A 23,473-nucleotide genomic window follows, 5' to 3' on the forward strand; every position below is an offset into this window, starting at 1 on the left:
ATTGGTGGAACAAGCCATCACTAGCATAAGTCAGGGATCTAAAGGGATAGGACAGTGGACGATGAAATAATGAACTTACCATTTTATAATAAACAAAACTACCCCCTATGTTGATTAAAACAATTGGTGGACTCTGTTTCTTTAGAGAACCCAATTAAGATGCTGTCTTGCTCCCCCTCCCCCTTTTTTAAGCTAAACAAATTACAGAACGAGCATATAAACTTTGGGAGGCGTAATCAAATTAACAGTCTATAGTCCCCTCCCTTCCTGAGCATCCGTCCAAAAATAGACTTGGCACGCGGGCTTGCGGTATAGCGCAGTGTTTACATAAAGTGGACTAAAGGTCAATTTTATAGGTTTAGCTATTAAAATTTTTTTATTTTAGGGGGAGGGGGATATATTTTTTAAAGCAATTTCTCTTGGGAGGGTTTAGGTACCCTCCCTAAAGATAGTTCCCTGGATCTTCACCGAAAAAGAGAACTATTCGGTCCAGCGATTAGATAGATAGATATTAAGCTGTAACTAAAGAGACAAACATCCAGAAATATAGTTTTAGATAAATAAATGGGAATTATTACAATATATTGAAATGATGATTTTAAAAATAAAATGACAACTATTGGGACAAAATGAGTTGTTTTTATGCATGCCATTCAAAGGTATTTATTTTATTATATGAATTGCTTTGTTTAATTCGAAAAGTATTTTATTTTTTTTTTTAACTGGATGAACCTGCCAGGTTTGCTGTTGTCCTGTTGCTAGAATGGAGATATTTTAAAGACTTAACTATTAGATATGTATTACCACCAAATTTAAAAAGTAAATTATTGTTTTACACACAGCAAATGACATTAAATATTCGAAAGGATAGGGGAGATTCAACCCACCCCTAATTCCAAAGGACTAAATTTGAACTTACATTAATAAGAGAAAGGCGACTAAATCTTAAAAATATTATATAGCAATCTACACCCCTCTTTTTCCCCCACAGACAGAGTTAAAGTATAAAAATATGGGGAAAGTTTAAATTATTGTTCATTGTCCTAACCAATGTATCCATATTTTTTAAAGGCATATAGAAAAAAAGAATGGAGTTTAAAAGTGTTTCTACATTACAGCAAAAACATTGAAATCAAAATAATTGACTTGGTGATGTTACAAAACAAATATATGTAAATTGTACATATTAATCAGACAGACATAAAAACAGAAAATAATTTGTACCATTTCTTATCAGGAATCATAAGGGATAAGACAATAAACGATAAATTGGTATATTTGCCTAAAGATCATAAACATAAATTATTGTGTATATTAAAAGCTATTGATGGAAATTTTGAACACTACTAGTTTGGAAGCAACCAATCAGAATTTTTATGAAAGGAAGAAGATTAAAGTCACTCCACAGATTATGACGTCATACAATCCGTTGTGTTAATCCGCTGGTCTGTGTATACTAGTCGGTAGTGGTCATTAGTGAGTATTCACTTCCGCATTTGTATCACTTTATGAAGATGATTAAAGTCCCTCCACAAATTATGACGTCATACGACAGAATAGCCAATGAGAGGCCAGTATACACTTTAATTGATTAATGGTAAAATTTATGCTGGCCTCTCATTGGTTATTTTATCGTATGACGTCATAATCTGTTGAGGGACTTTAATCATCTTCTAATAAAAGTATCCAAAGTTTTGAGCGAAATAATACCATAACGTGCTTATAAACTTTGGGTACAGGTGTAATTGACAGTCCAATGTTTTCTCCCTTTATTATAACTTATAGAGTAGCTTCGCTACTGAAATGATTATTTATCGCATTTTATTATAAACAGCTCTCCGCGGATATAAAAATGTAATTGTACAATTACAAGATGAAACCAGTTTTTTAGCTCCAAGATGTTGAAGGCACGGGCTAAAGGGTTTTAATATTGCATTGGTACATTTTTATATTCGTAGAAAACTGGATATGATATAAAGCTATAAAGGATTTTTCAGTATGGCTGAGAGCCGGTTCCAATCCAGCGGATATTAATCGGTATCGAAGCGTTACTGAAAATAATATATAGAAGGTTCTAAAAAACACCATAGTGTGTTGGAGCGCCAGAAAATCGAAGCAGAAAAATATAATGAAGAATGTACATATGTTCCCAACTAAAATTTTCAGTTAATTTTCTAAATCGATTAGATATCTCTTTCTAGCTTTCTCCCCATAAAAGATTAATTTTTTACCAGAAATTAACACAACTTCACAACATGAGAATCATTAGTGGTAAGGTTTGGACGCTCTTACTTTGTACACATCAATCAAGATCTAGATCTAATATTACTTTATATATTATTTAAGCTAACAAATAACAGAATGCATTTATAATTTTGGAAGCGGTATAGTTAAAAGTGCATTGCCCATTCTTTCTCAGTCTTTTTAAAAAGTGAAAATTTACTATAATTAGAGTGGCCCTATCGATTCTAAACTTTGCATGATGATTTTGACAGTCAGGTACGATTTAGATAAAGCAGCAACTCTGCAATCATCACCATATATTTTTACATGATATTTTATTCGTCTACCTTATCCTTTACTAGATATTGTTTAATATTGACTGTGTTGTTGTTTTATAATTACTAATGTTCTTTTGTCTGTCTGATTTGTTGAGCTACGCTTTTATGGATGTTATCAATGCTTTTTGGTTATTGTACCAAGAAAAGCCAAAAAAAATTGGCGCATTTTTGAGAACTCCTTGGAGCAAATATAATGAAGAGGAATCTTGACACTACATCAATTTATGTCATGTCAGGCACCATGCAGCGTTTAGCGGGGGGTGGATAAGCCCCCCTTCTCCCCCTCTCCCATAAGGGGATGGGGGGGGGGGGGTGGTAGTGCCCAGACCCCCTGCACAGAAACACAAGAGGGGGATTTAGATGGATTGGGGGGCTAACAATATAGGGGTCTAACATGATTTTGGAGTCAGGGGTTCACAGAAAGGTAAATTAGGTTTTAGATTTCTTTAGTTTATTAAAATGGCTTTTAAAGTAGCAAAGCCACCCTATAACTTACCTTGTTCTTTCACCTGTCCGTCTATCTGACCTAACTCAGATTATATTAGAGATTAATGTTTGATTATTTCATGATCAATGAGAATCTTCACTATAACTATCTTTGTCCGTTTGTCAATCATTATTTGATGGACTTTATATGGTAGAATATTATTTTGTATCTTACTTTTGAAGATTTTCCGAAAATAGTCCCAAGACCAGTGAATTTTCTCCATAACTTACTTTGTCCGTCCATCTGTTTATCTGTATTATCATTCTACAAAACCACATCAAAACTTTATCAAAATATCTTTCCGGAATTATATTTTTGTTGTATTTAGATTTTTATCAGAACCTAAACACATAAACTAGTAAATTGTAATACAGTAATTATACAGAAATCAACTAGTATAGAAGTCAAGATTGGTGTAAGAGCTTATTCTATGTGATAACTGTATATATTACAACTAATCCAGGTTATAGAGTAATATTTTTAAAGCTGATTTCCTATGCTTTATTCCCTAAAGCCAAACCTATGTTAAAAATTAAACAAGAGGGGGGGGGGGGGCATATATTTTAAGGGGGTTGAAAATAGCCTTAAAAAATATTAGAGAGAGTACGTCTTGGGGATGGGGAAATTGCTTTTAAATTAGGGCAGTTATTAAGCTTTGGTTAACCAACCCAAATTTTAAACATAACCCCCACCTTCCCCCCCCCCCCTTTTATATTTTGTGGTTGGGGGTTTGGGTGGAAAAAAGGGCGCGGGGCGGAGCCAAAGAATAAAATTGGCTTGAAACCTTTTTTCCTATCACAATGCATTCTTATGATCACCAAACAGGGAAAGATTATCTGAAGAAATAGTTTGCCTACAATTTTTCTGCCTGTTCCTTTTTTATTTACTAGCGGCTACGCCCCTAGAGGCCTCTAGTGGCACTTTGAATGTTTTTTTTTTATTTAAAATATCTAATTACAGAAATAATTGGTTTATGTTTCGTTGGAGTCTCTTTTTCGGGAGGGGAAATTTTTTTTCTAGGGGCGATTTCTCCTGATAGGGTGGTGGTACCCTCCACCAAAATAGTTATAAACCTTCCCGGGACTTATGAGAAGCTATCCTGTTAAGGAGAACCCGATCGGTTCAGCGGTAAGCGAGATCCTTCGGTAAAGACACACAAACACACAGCCATCCTGTTACTTTAGTATAAGGATTTAATTCTGTATCTAATACAGTTTTTATAAGTTTATTTTTGTGGCATTGAAAAAATAACATTGCTGATTTTATATCGAAATGCTTTTATTTTAATCACAATGAAATAAGAGGACAAGGCATAACTGTGTATTTTAGTCTTATTTTGATATAAAAACAGCATGTAATTGTTTTTTTTTTGGTGTAATTTAAGTTTTATTACATTAATCCAAATCCCTTTCTTCCCCTGTTTTATAATGCGTGTAGATAATAGGTTTTTGAAAGTGCTTCAATTCATGTTTTAAAAGTGGGGCGAAAAAAACACGATATCCTTTGAATTAATGTCTTTTTGCCACTAAGAAATGAAATATTTTTTTTTCTTTTAAAATTCAGGTATCTTAAAGGATTAAGTTGATGCAATCCACGTTTATGATAAAAACAAGGATGACAACATCCATAAAAGCGAAGCACTGAAACGGTAGGACAAACGGACATTAATACTTGTATAGTGTCTGAACTGAATAATCAGAATATAAAAGTATAAGATTCGAAGCAAAATTGTAAGTAAATTTGTTGAAAAACTGCTTAATACAGGATAATGTTTATGGACATACTTACATCTTTAGGGCTTGATTATAGAGTTGCTTCGCTTAAAATATTGTTTTTTGTTGTCCCAAGAATCAATATACCAAATATCAGATCAAACGGATAATTAGATCATATAAAAATTTGTTGTTAAAAAAGTAGAAAAATCAACATGTTTAAAATGGACGTACGGACATTCTGGTCATGATTATAGAGTTGCTACGCTTTCTAAATCGTACCTAACTATTACAGGAATTACCATGCAAAATTTGAAATCGATAGGACAATTCTAACATGCCTAAATTTACGAAAAAAGCTATTTAAAAAAGTAAAAAAATCAACATGTTTAAAATGGACGTACGGACATTTTGGTAATGATTATAGAGTTGCTACGCTTTCTAAATCGTACTTAACTACTACAGAAATCACCATGCAAAGTTTGAAATCGATAGGACAATTCTAACATGCTTAAATTAACGAATAAAAGCTAACTATCTCGGACGGACGGACGGACGGACGTACGGACGGACGGACGGACGGACGGACGGACCGACCCTAATTATAGAAAAGCTTCGCTTTTAAAAATTATCACTTCTGTAGGTTATAATATTAGTTAAAAAGCTGGGAGAATACTTGTTTGGAACCAACCAAACACATTTCAATAAAAGTACCCAAAATGTTTGAGTAAACGAATACGAAAAACAGGTTATAAAACTTTGGGTACCAATCCAATGTCCCAATCATTTTCTAATGAAAACCATCTATCTGTTTGGGTGAAGTTAAAGATCTCGCTAACCAATCTACTTCTTATTTTGTCAGAAAGGGGGTGGATAAAAATTACTTTTCTACATAAACTACCAAATTTAAAATGTAACACCGAAAATTTGGGGGAATGTTAATTTATCGTCGATTGTTCTACCCATTTATTCTTGAGTGCTATTCTTGCAATTGTGTAAAAGTTTGAGACAATTCTAATGAAATGAATTTCTTATTTCCGCGACAACTTGCACCATTTCTATAGTAGCTCAGCTAATCTATAACTAGGGATTGTTATTACGCGTACGTCACGTCAGGGATAAGACAATGTCCGATAGATTGATATACATCCCCAATGATGATACACGAAATTCCCTCTACTCTAGGTTATAATTATTGGTTGAAACGTTTGGACAGTGACACTTAACTTAATGAATCAACCAATCAAAATTCATTAAAAGTCCTCAAAGTTGCTAAGCCAACGAATCAGAAAACGTTTTTAAAAACTTTGGAGACCAGTGTAATAAACAGCCGATTGTCCTCACTCTGTCTGACATCACGTAAATTTAAAAGATGAATTTTACCTCCTTGATTTATGCAGTTTTAAAAAAAATTAAAACTACTTTAAAAAGACCTGTATGAAGGTTTTATATTTTGTTACTGTAAATCAGTCTACTGTTCTTTTTAACTGTTAGGCGTTAGCTTTGTTGGATACTCTAGGCTCTGCCCATAGAAATATCTGGAGAGCTTCCAAAAAGCTTATTTTTTAATTTTATAAGGAAATTTTAATTTAGAGGCAATTTTTCTTTAGAGGTTGGAGGGTTATCCATAATAGACCCATACGAATCTTTATTGTAAAGAAGAGCCATATTAGTACAGCGTTAGAAGATCTTTTGGTTCAGACAGATAGACATCCTGTTACTGTAGTATGTAGAAGATTGTACTTATCCTAACATTTAAATTTATCAAATAATACATAGTATTTTCTTTATTGACAACATTTATAGCCCGTTTTAAAAAATATTATAATCAATAGTTTTGTTTCGAAAATATTTTGTGTCAGAGAAGTGTTTTTGGATGCAAAATTCTAATAGTAAACTAATACTGCTTTGATTTCCAAATTCTTGAAGAAAATAAACTTGAATCTCAATTTACAAAGAAAAAAAGCATTAAAACTCCGGTTAAAATACCCTTTTTTATAAAAAACACAATATAAACTATTTTTACAACAATATTGTAATTTATTGGCTGCACCTTAGAATCTAAGGGCTTTTGGATCGAAGTAGGAGGTAAGAAAAAAGCCTAAAAGCATGTAATGACTTAAATTAATAAATAATACAGCCTAAGATTATTCTGTGGGCTATATTAAACATCCATTAAATAGAGAAATCAATTGGTTTGGAGTAAAAACAATAAGAAATTTTACATATAGGCTTGAAAGACAGACTAACATATTCTAGTCGTAGAGTAGCTGAAGTATTAAAAGATAAATCTTTATATTTTAATGTTATTTTAAGTATAAAAATATTTTCTTCTTTTTTCTCTCTCGCTAGTTGTTGGATTATCAAGAAAATAAGAGTATTATACATGTATGTATAAAGCAAGGAATATTTTTCTCTTTGTGTGTGTGTGTGTGTGTATATGTGTGTGTATGTGTGTGTGTGTGTGTGTGTGTGTCAGTTGGTATATAAAGTTTGCAACCCTTGGTGGACCAGAGGTGGGATTGAACAAGTCTAAACATCCAATCCTAGAACGGCCAAAAATTAGCTCCACCCCTCGACCCCCCCCCCCCTTATTCCACCTCTCCCTAATACCCTTTAACCCCCTTTTCCCCTCCCTAAACCATTTCCCTTTTTCTATAAATATATACCAATTTCCTGTCAAACTCCCCCCCCCCCCCACTCTGCCACAAATCTTCCCTATGGATATTCTTAACTATAAAGAGTCTGTATGTAGGGATACAGGGATAAACCAATGGATATATAATTAATTGTCTCAAAAAATCTCTAATTTTAATAAATTTTTAAAAGTGTATTGCGCATAAATATCACCAATTAATTATTATTTTAACAAATAAAAATCATCAACCCGTCCCCAAATAGCTGACAAAAAAGTTTTATAAAAAATTTTTGTCCTATAACTTGTTGAAAACATCTTAATAGACATAGTTTTAGTGCTTATTAGCTTGTAAACTGACAATTGTTTTTTCACCAATGCCTAAATTCCTGGTCTGTATCTAATCCGCCTACGGAGAAGTACTCCCCCCCCCCCCTTCTTTTTATGACTGTACCATGTAAAGCCCCCCCCCCCTTCCCCCTCAACAAACCAACTTTTCTCTTAGTTTTGTACATCAAGACGAAATCTTCAGTGTGTGTGTGTATGTGTGTGTGTGTTTGTGTGTGTGTGTTTGTGTGTGTGTGTATGTGTGTTCTGGAATTATTACAGCAAACCAAAGAAAGCATCAAAAAATTATATAGGCATTACATACATAAAGGGGACAATGGGCTGTTTATTACACTATAAGTCCCAAAAGTTTAATATTAACGTTTCGTATTTGTTGGTTAATCTTAGGGGAGCTTAGTAAATTTTGATTGGTTAGCCAATGAAGTTGTGTCTTTATACGTTTCAACCCCTAATTTTAATCCTCAGAAGGGTTAATTTTGTGTATTATCATTGAGGATGTACAACAATTTATCGGCCATTGTCTTATCCCTTTAGTTCAATGCAATATATATCACGAAGACTATGTCCGATAAAAAAACTATTAGGGAAAGAAAAAGTATTGGCAGTTGAATTTATGTCTTAAATGTCGAATTTTTGTTTAAATGTAAGCTTTTAAAATATTGTTTCTGATGTATTTAAAATTTTGGTTGTGCAAGACACCCTCCCCTTGTAAACCTCTAGAAATTCCCCTAACTTTGGTAAATCATGGACTATCTTTATTCCCTCCCCCCCCCCCCCTATAACCATTGCTCCACACAAATACACACAGACAGACCCACACACACACACACACACACACACACACAAACCCACACACAGATATACACACACACACAGATACTTAAATAGGATGCACTGTATTTAGTTAAAAAGTTTTCTTTTCTAATAAAAAAGCTTCGATGTTTAATCCCACTTTGTCTTTTACTTTCTAAATATCTTCCCAATAGACAGATAGATAGATGGATTGATAGATTGATGAATAAATATTTAAAAAACACTCTCTAAACATCTGGCAATAGATAGATAGATGGAATGATTGATACATTGATAGGATAGATAGATGAAGCTGTTTAAAGTGCCTAAAAAGGACGGCATTCTGGCCTACCATTTGCCAATCAAAATGTATACTTGCCTTACATTGGTAACTTAGTCTGTGTATTGGCCTTTCATTGGTCATTTGTATTGTATATTGTAATTTTTTATAGATAGATAGATAAATTTTAAAATCAAAGGGTAAATAGTAGCTAATTTTTTATAAGAAAAAATCAGACATGAGATTATAAAGTTTTAAACAAAACAAATATGTCTAGCATAGAATTATAGTCTAAGGAACTGTGTGTACCAAAGGAACTCGCTGACGGATGAACTGAAAGCCTCTCTTACTTCAAAGGAAGGTTTACTGCTATATACCACCATATTACTCCTAGAAAAAAAACCTCGCCTCTAAAATGTATATTTTTACCTTTTCCTTTTCTAAACTAAATTTGAAAGTGGGGTCGTTCATTCTCCTATCCCCCCCCCCCCCAACATTAAGTGCCCCTAGAGAGACATCTAGTTGCGTAGCTGCTAGTCTTAAATAATAGTTTGGTACATTTACATGACTGAAGCAAATCGTAGCTTATGCTTTGCTACTTATGGATGTTGTCATCATCGTTTATTAAAGACAAATAAATAAAAAGGGCTAAAATGTTCCCTTTTTTTATTATTTAACATATCTGCTAATAATTCTTTTCTTTGACTAATAATGATTCTCTTGATAACATTTGGTTTTTAGCATTGTTAGTTAGACAGATAGGTAAATGGATTACAATTTTTTGGCTCGATATCTACACATACTTGTGGGTACTTGGCATTGATGCAACTGACATAAACACACACCCTATGTCGAAAGTGCACATGTGGTTATGCCAAATAGTATGTTATGGATGCAATTATATCCAGGGATCTAAAGGCCGATAAATTGATGTACATCCTCAAATATGATACACAAAATCAACACTTCTGTAGATTAAAATTAGTGGCGAAAACGTTTGAACACTCGACTTAAGAAACAACCAATCAAAATCCACGAAAAGAAAATGTTATTATAAAACTTAGGGAACTAGTGTAATAAACAGCCAACTGTCCCCTCTCTCTCTCTGAATTATATCTAGTAATCATACTTCATTTAGTATATACTAGCAGCTGCACCCCATACCTCACGGGGCCTAGTTAATTGACGAAAAGGGTCATAGTCATTAGCCTAAAACCATTCAAAGATCTATACTGAACTTCCCAGAAAAAAAATGTATGTAAAAACGTCACTGTTCTTATATATTACCAAAAAAATACAGGTTTAATTTTAAAATGTGGATGTAGAAATGGCAATAAATAGTTTACATTGTAAACTTTTATGTCGGTTGTGCTTTTGCTGGTTCCCATACATGTCCATCTGTCTGTTTGCCAATTCGTCAATAGAGTCAAAGAAATACACAATACACAAAATGAAAAAAAGAAAGTTATATTAGAGAAGCTACTCTATAACTATTCTATCCTGCCATTCTGCCTACCTATCTATTAATCATTCTAGTTTCTACCTGCCTATGAAAATATCTCTCTGTTTGTCTATTTATCTTTCTATCTATCTATCTGACATTCTACATACCTTTCAATATATCTACACTAGCGGATATGCCATTAGCATCTAGAGGATTTGTATTCGAAGGGTCAGAGAACAGCTAGAAAAATAGCTTAAAACAATTCCAAGAATTAAATCTGGAAATAAAGTAGCCTAAAACCATCTCAGGACGCATGTGAATTTTACCTGAATTAGTAAGCCCAATCGCTTTAGTAATTATTGAGATCTTAAGCTTCAGACAAAAAAAAACATTACTACTTTATATGATTAGATATATATCTATCAATCTATGTTTCTATCTATTTATGAACCAGTACCAAGCCTTCTTTCTATATATCTATATGTCTTTAAATTATTTCTATCTATCTATCTATCTTAAAAATGTCCAGCTATCGATCCATTAATATTTATCTATGAATCTTTGTAAAAAGAAGAATGATTACAATCATTAGACACAAAAAGGGATGATATTTATTGTGTAAAAAAACTGGATAGAAGATTTGTTTGTTTAATATTCCAGCCAAACAATAGATATACCAGACATAGAGAGCTAATTCAATATGTCACTAAAATAAAAGAATAGAAGTGGTTAATGCTACATATAACTCTGAACTAGATGGAAAGACCTTGTCCCAATTTTGTATTGGATCATTAGTATGTCAGCTGAGAGTTTCTGAAATATTTTCAAAATTGTTTAAATCATATTCATGTTTGTTGGTTTGAATATTATCTATCAATCTTATAAAACTGACAATAACATAATACTACATAGATGATTTGCCACTATTTAAACCCTTTAGTTAAAAACAAAACAATATATGAAAATTAAACTCAACAGCTACTAACTGCTTAGTTGAGAAAGCAAAGTTGAATGAAATCAATTTTGTCTGCTAGCTAAAGGGTCCTTGCTATTTTAAGGGGGCAGTTGTTTGGAATATTCATCTATACATATATATTTATTAATATGACTTTATTTTAAAAGCCAATCTTTTTTGTTTTTGTTCAATACCATCCATTAAAAAAACAAAATTAGGTTAGCACAGCTGTAACATGCCTAGTCAAACTTTTTCCCCATTTTAGCCTTTTATTGTTCTAATAAGTAAATTGTAAATAAGAAGGAGTGGTATACAGGGTGCTATAATGTGTTCAGCTGGCTCTCTATTGTTCTAATATGTCTATTGTATTAAGAAGGAGTGGTATGAGGGGTGCTATGGTATGTTCAGCTGGCTCTCTAATCTTCTAATATGCCTATTGTAAATAAGAAGGAGTGGTATAAGGGGTGCTATGGTATGTTCAGCTGGCTCTCTAATCTTCTAATATGTCTATTGTAAATAATAAGGAGTGTCATAAGGGGTGCTATGGTATGTTCAGCTGGCTCTCTAATCTTCTAATATATTCATTGTAAATAAGAAGGAGTGGTATAAGGTGTTCAGTTGGCCATCTATTGTTCCTATATGTCTATTGTATTAAGAAGGAGTGGTATGAGGGGTGCTATGGTTTGTTCAGCTGACTATCTTATCTTCTAATATGTCTATTGTAAATAATAAGGAGTGTCATAAGGGGTGCTATGGTATGTTAGGCTGGCTCTCTAATCTTCTAATATATTTATTGTAAATAAGAAGGAGTGGTATAAGGTGTTCAGTTGGCTCTCTAATATTATAATATTTCTATTGTGAATAAGAAGTAGTGGTATAAGGGATGCCTTAATATGTTCAAATGGCTCTCTAATCTTCTAATATGTTTATTGTAAATAAGAATAAGTGGTATAAGGGGTGCTATGATGTGTTCAGCTAGCTCACTATTGTTTTAATATGTCTATTGTATAGAAGAAGTAGTATTATAAGGGGTGCTATAATATGTTCATCTAGCTCTCTATTTTTCTAATAAATCTATTGTACATAAGAAGGAGTGGTATGAGGGGTGCTATGATGTGTTCAGCTGGCCCTCTATTATTCTAATATGTCTATTGTATTAAGAAGGAGTGGTATGAGGGGTGCTATGATGTGTTCAGCTGGCCCTCTATTATTCTAATATGTCTATTGTATTAAGAAGGAGTGGTATGAGGGGTGCTATGATGTGTTCAGCTGGCTTTCTATTGTTCTAATATGTCTATTGTATTAATAAGGAGTGGTATGAGGGGTGCTATGGTATGTTCAGCTGGCTTTCTAATCTTCTAATAAGTCTTTTGTAAATAATAAGGAGTGTTATAAGGGGTGCTATGGTATGTTCAGCTGGCTCTCTAATCTTCTAATATGTTTATTGTACATAAGAAGGAGTGGTATGAGGGGTGCTATGATGTGTTTAGCTGCCAAATTAGCTCAACTTATAATTGTCATTTTGGTAAGGTTTGTCTTTGATTCATACGTTCTGTTTCTCTTTAAGTTTTTATAATCTTACTAGCGGCTTCGCCCCAGCCTCTAGGGGCTTTGCCCCAAGAGGTGATAAAAAAAAATTAGGCGAAATACGTAAAAGGACCAAGGAAATCCCCTACAAAAAAAATGGGGGGGGGGATTATTTGTTTTTTGGGGGTTGGGGGTGTCCCACCCCCCAAGAAAATAGCCTAAAACCACCACAGGACCAGTAGGTATATTCCCTGAAGAGTAGAATCCGATCGGTTCAGTGGTTACCGAGATCTTAAGGGACGGACGGACGGACGGACAGACAGACAGACGGACGGACAGACAGACAGACAGATGAACAGACATCGTTCTACTTTGTATTATAGATAATAATTAATAAAATAATCTATATGTAACATAATTCAAAAAGAAGTTTGAAAAAGTTTTTTACTTTTTTTATGTTTTTTTTAGTAGCGAAGCTACTCTATAATTTGAAATGTCCGTCTGTCCGTATGTCCGTCTTAGTTTGGGGGAAACGTGATTTTCTCGGCTCCTATAAAAGATAAAAGGCTGAAATTTTTTTTACAACATTCCCATCATCAAGGAGCACAATTAACTATGAAACATCAATGGCAATAGGACCACTTTTTAGCAGGTTTTAGGCTATTTTTGTATTTTTCACATTTTTCTCCATATCTTTGGTGTTTATGGTCCGATTTCCAAAATTTTTTCAGTTATAGAATCAAAATTAAATTTCCTGTCGTTTCAAGAAAACAACTATGACGGTCAGACTGCCTTTAAGCAGGTTTTAGGCTATTTTTGTATTTTTCACATTTTTCTCTATACCTTTGGTGTTTATGGCCCAATTTCCAACGTTTTTCAATTTTCAGTTATAGATATCAAAATTAAATTTCCTTTCGTTTCAAGAACACATCAATGGCGGTCAGACTGCCTTTTGCAGGTTTTTGGCTATTTTTATATTTTTCACATTTTTCTTCATATCTTTGGTGTTTATGGTCCGGGTTTTTTTTAAAATTTTTGTAGTTAAAAATATCAAAATTAAATTTCCCGTTGTTCTGAGCATCCAGTATGTAATTTACTTTGACCGTCAGTCTGTTAGTCATAGTACTGAAATATAAATAAATATTAAGAAATTAAAAACAAATGTTGAAAAGGTATCGTGATTTTTCCTAATATACATGCTTTTGTCAACTAATAACTAAATTCTTATTTAATTGTTTATGCTTCGCTACTGATGGATGTTGTCACCCTTGTTTTTAGTTTCTTTTTGCCAAAATTAGAATGATTAAAGTCATCCTTGTTTTTGTTCTAAAATCGATTTTCTAAAAACCACTACAAACACCAATTTACAGTCAAGTGTTTTAAAATAGTATGAGGTCAAATCCAATTTTAAATACACTCAGAAAAAAAACTAAGGGAAAAAAGTAAAAGATTTTTTAACTTTTTACACTTATAGTAAAAAACAACTTGATTGGAATAGAAGTACAGCCGTTAAAGTAACGATTGTGGAGCTACTACGCTTTCTAGATTGTACCAAAATGTTACAGGAATCTTCGTTCAAGATTTAGCTTTATGACTACCTACTGCTACTATGTCAGATGCAGTCTTAGCCTAAAATATGCGCAACTCAATTCCTTGAACAGTTAGAACTTTCTTATAAAGGTCATGCAATCAAAGGTTTAGTTGTCTGTTATGGTGTCAGAATATCAATACCATATAGTGCAAGAGCTGGACATATTTCCTAAATGAATGGATCTCATTCTTGATAAATTATAGAGAAGCTACGCCTCCTAAATGGCATGGAAAGGTCTAAAATTTCCAACAGGGTTGGACACTAGTGAGTAAACGATGGATTGCCCCATAGGATATCTTACCTAAAGTTAGTGAAATAAGGGGTTTTTACATCGATAGCTTTTGTTTTTCGTTGAATTTAACGAAAGAGTATCATCCTGTTGATTGAAAACTTGGGTAAAATAATTTGGTATTGCACTTTGTAAGATAAATAAATACAGCTAAAGTTTTGCATATTTACTAAGACACTGAATTATTCCATTTCATTTTTGTTTTCATCTTTAAAAAAGACGAAGCTTTTCAACATTTCTTTACATTTGATAGCTCTGATCTGTAATTTAACCATATTATAATCTTTTAAATAATTTCAAACTTTGCATGCTGATTGCTTAAACAGTCTGGCACAATATAAAAATCATAGCAACCCTATAATCTTCACCAAAAAAGTCCAAAATCAAGTTGAATTTTTAGAAAAAAATATGTCTTATAATAATTAAGATTTTTAATGAAAATTTATGATAAGCAAATCTTATAATTGGGTATTAAGTTAATCTATAAACGACATAATTAAATAAAATTTTGTATCACATTTAAAAATAATATTAAATTTATTTAATATTAAAGGTACAGATCCTTTATGTTTTTCAATGTTCGTTCGTCCGTCTGTTGTGTTGGGCTTTGATATTTTAGATGTCATAATTTGTTATACTTATATTTACTAAACCTTTAAGTACATGAACTTATGAAGAATTATGAAGTCCTGCGGATTCATTTTAGATCGATGTGCCTCAAATCCATCAACAAATTGTCTGAAATCTAAGTTTTATGCAGGGACTCGTGGGGATAGAACAATAGAAGCAAAATTTAGGCATTTTCCTCAATATATATGTTAAGTTAATAGTCAGGCCTTTGTTAGCTGGTTTTATTATGGTAAATAAAGAAAGTGTTGTAGATTACTATAATTGGCATTAACCCCTTCCTCCCTAATTTTTTTCAAGAATGTGAAACAATAATCAGGAAGGAAAACTTTATCTTAAATAAAACTAATTTGCTTCTAAATTTTTTCCAATTCATTATTAATGAGAAGAGAGAGTGGAGAAAATGGGCTGTTTATTAGACTAGTCCCCAAAGTTTTATAATGAAGTTTTCTTATTCGGTGGCTTATCAACTTTGAGGACTTAAGTGAATTTTGATTGGCTGGTTCATTGTTGAGTGTTCAAACGATTCAAATCCCAGGAATGTGCTATTCTCTTCTGCTATCAAAGAATGAAGGCTAATAACTTCTAACTCATTGAGTCTGTCTGTTAGTCTGCTTTGTTAGAGATATATTTTATTTTGGGGAAGTATGCTAGTTCTTAGTTTGCTATTTCTAATCTTGTGTAAAGTTTTCTATAAACAATGAGCATCTACTCTTTATTTCAATTTCTTCTGTCTGCTTAGCTGTTCTTGCTTTTAAATTGATGTGCTTCACTTCCTATGGATCTATTGTCATCCTTTTTTTTATAATAATACAACATTCATTCTATAATTAATTAAGAACTAAACTTTTTTTTGTCAACTGTTAAGCTCTTTTTTTGACAATCTTCTATATACTAAGGAATCATTATTAAACAAAGATTAGTTTTCTTTGCTCCTTATCATTTTGTAAAAAGTGCATTTTTGTATGTATTATTATGGATGACATATCACTGTAATAATACATTTATAGTTGTCTTAAATTAAATAAAACAGTGTTTAATGCTCGGGAAAATTTATTACAGGGAAAACAATATACATCAATAAAACATTCACAATAAAGCTCTATTATCATTGTTTAAGGTTACTAAGATGGGAATATGTGACCACCAGCATTTGCTGGCAGCTGGCATACACAGGTAGGTGGCAGATGCATAGTCGAAGTATCATGGGTTGTCAAGGCTTATTCTGGTCAATCATATTGGAGATGGTTTAGAAGCGGGGGGCAGCCATCTTAGCTCTCTCCTCGGTCTCCTCAAGCTCCTGCTGGGCCTTGCGGAACTTGGCAAGGTTCAGGGCGGCGATCTCTTCAGCCTCCTCAATCTGGCCCTTGTAGGTCTTGAGCTTCTGCTGCAGCTTGGCAGCAAGATCAGACATCTGGTCCTGGTTCTTCTTGTCCTCATCCTGGGCAAAGGCAAGCTCCTTGGTCTTGCGCTCAGCACGCTGGTAAGCCTTCATGGACTCAGAAGTGCGGCTCTGAAGAGATCCAAGCTCACTCTCAAGATCTCTGATGCGGTTCTCCAGCTTGGCCATAGCAGCCTTGCCTCCCTTCATTGCAGAAGCCTGGGCATCATTGTAGCGACTCTCAAGATCAGCAAACTGGTTCTCCAGGCTTCTCTTGGCATTGGCCTGGTTGGTGGCATGATCCTGCTCAGCACGTAGTTCATCAGCAAGACGAGCAGCATCAACCATTGCCTTCTTAGACTTCTCCTCAGCATTCTTGGCAAGGCTCAGCATGGAATCAATCTCAGCCTGCATAGTGTGCAGCTGACCTTCAGCTCCGCGCTTAAAGTTCATTTCTCTGCTGTTGATGGTGGTAAGCTCATTGCAAGCATTGCGAGAGTCAGCAATCTCCATATCAAGCTGGCGCTTGTTGCGGTCAGCAGAGTCTAGCAGAGCACGGCTCTCCTCAACTTCACCACTCAGAGCAGCAGCCTTGCGCTCAGCAATACCAGCAGCCTCAGTTATAATCTGTCTCTGGCGGGCCTGGTCTTCAAAGGCCTGGATGGTCTCACGCAGTTGCATCTGATAACGCTTGATGGACTTCAGACCCTCAGCATTAGCCTTGTTGGCATGGTCAAGACCAATTTCAAGCTCATTGATCTCGCTCTCCAGCTTCTTCTTGATTCTAAGGGCCTCACCCTTAGCTCTCTGTTCCATCTCAAGAGAGGCACCAAGAGATTCCATAGCACGTTGGTGGTTCTTCCTGTAAATTTATATTGTTTGAATAAATATGAAAATGTTTATGAATCAAAATAAAAATTTTATAATTATGATAATTGCACTATAACTTAATAAAACAACTTAAAGCCTTACCTAGTGTTGTTGAACTCCTCTTCCTTCTCAGCAACTCTTCTGTCAATCTCCTGGCGGACCTGGCCCAGTTCAAGCTGGGATCTCAGCACCTTATTCTCTTCCTGCTCAAGAGCACCTTCAGCCTCCTCAAGAGCAGCCTGCAGCTCCTCCTTCTCTTGCTCAAGGCGTCTGCGCTGTTTGTCCAGGTCATGGATGGAACGACCTCCATCTCCAAGCTGATCAAGCAGATCCTTGATTTCATCAGCAAGGTTCTTGTTCTCACGCTTGACAATGTCCAGCTGTTCAACAGCCTCATCTTGGGCAGCCTTCAGACGGTACAGCTCAGAGCTGTAGTTGCGACCTTCATTCTGGGAGGCTTCAACTTCAGCAGCAACATCAGCTGCCTTAGCTTGCCATTCAGAGAGAACCTTGTCAAAGTTCTTGCCTCTCTTCTCAGTGATCAGAGCAGCAGCATGAACTCTCTCATACTCCATGGAAGCCTCATCAAGGTCAGAAGCAAGTCTGGCTCTGGACTTCTCAGTGTTGGCAATCTTGGTATTGAGGGCATCAACATTCTCCTCAGCCTCAACAATTCTGGCCTGCAGCTTGGATCTGGCACCTTCAAGCTCTTCAATCTTGCCCATGCCCTCGGTTTCATATCTAGATCTCCACAGCTGAATCTCAGATGCAGCCTTGGATAAGGCCTTCAGGGCATCAGACTTGCGCATATGCTCATTCTCAATCTTCTCCTTGGTATTTTCAAGGTCTGTATACAGAGACTTGTATTTGGTGAGAAGTGCAGCTCTATCTTTTGCCTCAGCATCAGCCAGAGCCTTGGTGTCCTCCAATTGGGTAGTTAAAGAGGTCTTGTTCTTGTTTGCACTAGCAATACCATTCTCAAGCTCCTCAATTTGTCTGGTCAGATCCTGGTTCTCAACAAACAGCCTCTTCTTGGAAGATTCAGCCTCATTGAGAGCACGAGCCATCTCATCAAGCCTAGTGTTGGCATCAACAATGGAGCCCTGCAGAAGCTTGCCCTGTTTGTCAAGCTCAGCCTTACCCTTTACAGCATCTTCAAGACCAGCTCTGGCATCAGCAAGATCTCTCTCCATACCAGCCTTATCCTTCTCAGACTTAACCTTATTGGAGTTGAGGTTATCAATCTGTTCTCCAAGATCAGACATGGTGTTGTTGTGCTTCATGCGGAGAGCAGCAAGAGTACCCTCATGGGCAATATTGAGCTCCTCAAGTTCACCCTTGAGTCTGGCAAGCTCAGCTTCTCTCTTCTTGTTCAGCTCAACCTGAGTGGCAGTGCTGGAACCAGCCTCCTCCAGACGAGAGGACAGATCTTCAATGTCCTTCTTTAGCATAGAGCGAGACTTCTCAGCCTTAGAGCGGTTGGTGCGCTCAAGACCAAGCTCCTCATCAAGCTCTTCAAGCCTTGACTGCAGCTCCTTGATCTGCTTGGAGTACTTGGAGCCCAGAGAGGCCTCATCCTCAATCTTAGCTCCAAGGGCAGACCACTCTTTTTCCTTTCTAGCAAGACCCTGAGCAAGCTCAGCCTTGACACGCTCCAGATCAGAGACAGCTTCTTGGGTCAGCTTAAGGTCACCCTCAACCTTGCGCTTGGCCTTCTCAACATCACCCTTCACCTTTTTCTCACGCTCAAGGGCATCCTCAGCTTCATCAAGTGCCTGTTCAAGCTTTCCCTTGACACGAGACAGATGGTTGCACTTGTCCTCAGCAGTCTGGATGTCCTCCTCAGTCTTCTGGCGAGACTCTCCAACTGATCTTTTGTCCTTGCCAAGCTTGGTGATCATTTCACCCTGGTGAGCAATTTCCTCCTTCAGAGTTCTAATCTGATCATCCTTGTCAGCTCTGTCCTGCTCAGAAGCATTAAGAGCGCCTTCCATGTTATGCAGATCACCTTCCAGGGCACAGACAGTTGAGTCAATCTTTAGTCTCTGGGACTCAAGAGCAGAGCACTGCTCCTTTTCTCCCTTGATTCTATTCATAATACCATCAAGCTCCTTCTTCACATCATTAGCCATGGCTTCAATGCGGGTAGTTTTGTCAATAATATCCTGGACAGCAGAGCCACCAGACTTAAGGGCAAGCTCCAGCTCATTCTTTTGGGCAGCCAGACCATCATAGACACCCTGAACCTTAGCTCTGTCATCCATGGCCTTGCCAATGTTGGCCTCAGCAACAGCAATCTGCTCCTCATACTGGGCTTTGTACTTGCCAAACTGTGTGCACTTCAGGTTGGGCTTAATGGCCAACCACAAAGTCCACCACAACCAAGTCTTACCAATGTAGTAGTTCCTGATGGATCTCTGGCAGCAGTACAGAGCAAGCTTCTGATCCTGCAGTCTCTTGAACTGCATACGAGAAGCCTTGCCTCTGGCACCACCCTGAAGCCAAGACAAGACATTACCAATCTTGTCCTCACGAACTTCCTCCATGTAACCCAAAATACCAGCTCTGAAGAACACCTTAGTGTGACCAAGACGGAACTTCTCTTTGTCTAGCTGGATAACATCCATGACAGCACCAGCAGCACTCTTGTCACTCTTGGCCTTGGCCACAAGCTTGGCAGCAAGGATATTGTATCTAGACTTGAACTCAGGATACAACATCTTGTTGGGGAAGCCCTTTCTACAGATGGCAATACCAGCAAGTACACCATTGCACTGGTACTGATGCATAATAAGGGCAGGCTCAACACCACCAGGAATCTTGTGAGTGTTTGGCACAACACAACGGATGAAATGAGGCTCAGTCTTGTACAGAGTAGTCATCAAATCATCAAGCTGGCCCTTGAAGTAGGAAGACACAGTCTTGCCACCTCCCTTCTTCTTTCTGCCACCATCATCCTTGGGTGTTTCAGTGGGCTGGCCAGGATGGTCAGCAAAGCACTGGATCATCAGAGCATTGCTACCATTCTTGATGAGCTCAACAATGGTGTCATTGAGAGGATCCTTATTCTTCTCCAGCCAACCAGTCAAGTTGTAAGATACAGTGGCAGCATAATGCACAATGGCAAAATGTGCATCAGGGTCAGGTCTGGGGTTGGGCTTTGCAAAGTTGGGACGCTTGCCAAGCATGTTGTCAAAGAGCTTCTGTCTAAAGGTCTCATCAGAAGCCTTGGGGAACAGAGACTCTTCCTCAAAGATGGCAAGGAAACACATAGGCTTTTCAAACATTTCAATGCAAGGACCAAGATCCATGCCAAAGTCAACATTGGCCCAGTCAAGACCTTCCCTAACATATTCCTCCTGCTCAAGGGTGAACATGTGCTGGTTGAAGAACTGTTGCAACTTCTCATTAACGTAGTTGATACAAATCTGTTCAAAACCATTGTAGTCAAAGATCTCAAAACCAGCAATATCAAGTACACCAATGTAGTGAACCTTCTTCATGGTTGGGTCCATAAGAGTTTCATTACATTTGTCAACCATGAGTCTGAAGGTACGCTCATAGATGGCACGAGCAATACCAGCAACAGAGTTAGCAGCATTAGTACAAGTGGAACCCTTCTGCACCCACTCAGTACCGACCTTCAACTTGGGCTTGCAGAAATAAGTGATCATCCACTCACAGTCAATACCAGCAAGGGTAGCAACCTTCTGAGCATTAACATCATCCTTGATCTCAGCCTGCTCTTCCTTGCCCACTGGCACAAAGTCCTTGGTCATGTTACCCATATGCATCATGCAAGCAGTGTTCTTGTAGGTGTCATACTTCTCCTGTTCAGAGAAGCCAAGAACGTTGAAAGCTTCATCAGCAAACATCATGTCCTCCTTGTCATCAATGGAGGGGACAGTCAGCTTACCCTGGGAGACATACCAGTAGTCTAGAATGTTGTCACTCAGCAGACACTTCTCCTTCAGGTCAGGGACATGGTCAGACATAAGATTGTAGAAGGCATGGTAGCATCTCTCAAGAGGCTGTTGGTAGGTCAGACGAGACTTCTCAAGCAGATAGACAACCATGTCAGCACCAGACAGCTTACCAGAGGCATTGAAATGGATACGGATGAACTTACCAAATCTGGAGGAGTTGTCATTCCTCACAGTCTTTGCATTACCCCAGGCCTCCAGGACAGGGTTAGTCTGGACAATTTTGTCCTCTAGAGAGGCCTCGCCTTCCTTCTTCTTACCAGAAGAGCAGATGGTGGCAAAGTAGGAGATAACCTTCTTGGTGTTCTCAGTCTTTCCAGCACCAGACTCACCAGTAATCAGGATAGACTGGTTGATACCAGAGTTCATCATGCCCTGGTAGGCACCCTCAGCAATGGCAAAGATATGAGGAGGACATTCATTCCTCCTCTTGCCACAGTACAGCTCCATGGTTCTCAGGGTGTAGATGGGGAATCTCTTGTAGGGGTTGATGGCAATACAGAAGAGACCAGAGTAGGTGTAGATAAGCTCATTGACGTATCTGATGGTGGAGTTCCACAGAACACAGGCATCACCCAGGTAGGTGAGACCAGCCATGTCATCAGAGCAGTCAAACTTGGGAGGGTTGATCTGGCAAACCTGGTCCTCCTTGAACACCTTCATCTCACCACCAACATTGACAGTGACCTTGGCACCATCCTTGGACTCCAAGAGACCCTCGAGGTAGCCACCATCGGCCTTGTTGGGGACCCATACGGACTTCTTGGGGTCATAGGCCTTTGCCTTGTTCTTCTCCTTCAGCTCGTGGGACACACACAGCCATGGGGATGGGTCTGGGTCGGGTCCAGATGTCTTCTTAATATGGCCAGGCATGATTCCTGCAACAATAAAAACAAAATTGATAAAACATATGAAAAAAAAATAAAAAAAATTCAAACAGGGTGTGATGAAAAGACATGCAAAACAGAAGAAATAACAGAGCTGTAAAGACATGGAGGTCCAAGCTTTTTATTTGGTGTGGGGTAAAATGTAAAGTTTCAAAGTTTTGAAGGGGGTAATCTAATGTATTTTTAAAAATTTTAAGAAGGGTAAAATGAAGGGTTTCAATGTTTTAGGGGGGGGTAAACACCTCTTAAACCCCAATCTTGGGCGTTTATGTTAAAAGTAAGAACCCAATAAATTTTCTTAACCTGATTGATAATCAATATTAGAATAAGGGTATTATTTTAATTGCTAGTGCCTAGTCCTTTCATAAATAGATAAATTGATAATGTTACTAAAGCTTTAAATCAAATCAGATTTAGTAACAATCATTTTTTGAATTAAATAAGACAGATAAAATTCCTACTACTTTACATTATGACAAGGGCAAAATTTTTGCAAACATGACAAAAATTGCTTATTTTTTGCTTTACTAACAGACAAAATGTTTGGACATCCAGAAATTTCCAGAAATTAAGATGAATAAAATGATATTAAGTTAAGTTATTAGTGAAGCAAACAAAAATTTTGAATGGGCAGAAATTTGCAACAAAAAATAACAAAGAGATGTATAAAAACTTTAATTCTTGATTAAATATTTAATTTTTTAAAACTTATCGAAATTAGAAGTTCCTAATAAAATAGGATTCAATTTAAATTATCTTACCTAGTCAAGCTACTGTGTGGGAGGCTTAAACAAGTCTGAGCTTCCAGCAATCTGGGCCCAGCTTTTATACCCGGAACACTGCAAATTCTGACCAATCAGGCGCCGAGAACTGACAACTGGCCAATCAGAGACGAGGTCTCTCGGGCTGACCGGAGGATGACAGAACTTGGTTAAGGATTCCCTTTTGGTGGTGGGGTAATGGAAAAGGAACACTGCTATACTGATACTTATAGATAATTAATATGATACTTTTACTTAAATGGTAAAAAACATTAATAAAGAAAGATTGAATATATTCTTTTTGCAGATATTTATTTTAGGAATGGCAAAAATATATCAAATT

The 23,473-nt window shown here is 36.6% G+C and overlaps 1 protein-coding gene across 1 annotated transcript; it reads right to left on the reverse strand.

Moving 5' to 3' along the window:
• Positions 1-16,283: 16,283 nt before the first annotated feature.
• LOC145304255 (myosin-3-like) lies at positions 16,284-23,269 on the reverse strand. The gene is made up of 3 exons (XM_080146100.1): positions 23,131-23,269; positions 17,602-22,360; positions 16,284-17,491 (listed from the first exon to the last, which is right to left on the reverse strand). The coding sequence occupies exons 2-3, from the start codon at positions 22,353-22,355 to the stop codon at positions 16,498-16,500; spliced, it is 5,748 nt and encodes a 1,915-aa protein (XP_080002226.1). The 5' UTR covers positions 22,356-22,360; positions 23,131-23,269; the 3' UTR covers positions 16,284-16,497.
• Positions 23,270-23,473: the final 204 nt, after the last annotated feature.

The sequence above is a fragment of the Acartia tonsa genome, chromosome 13, assembly GCF_053477335.1.
Source record: "Acartia tonsa isolate MP-2025a chromosome 13, ASM5347733v1, whole genome shotgun sequence".
Taxonomy (NCBI): Eukaryota; Metazoa; Arthropoda; class Copepoda; order Calanoida; family Acartiidae; genus Acartia; species Acartia tonsa.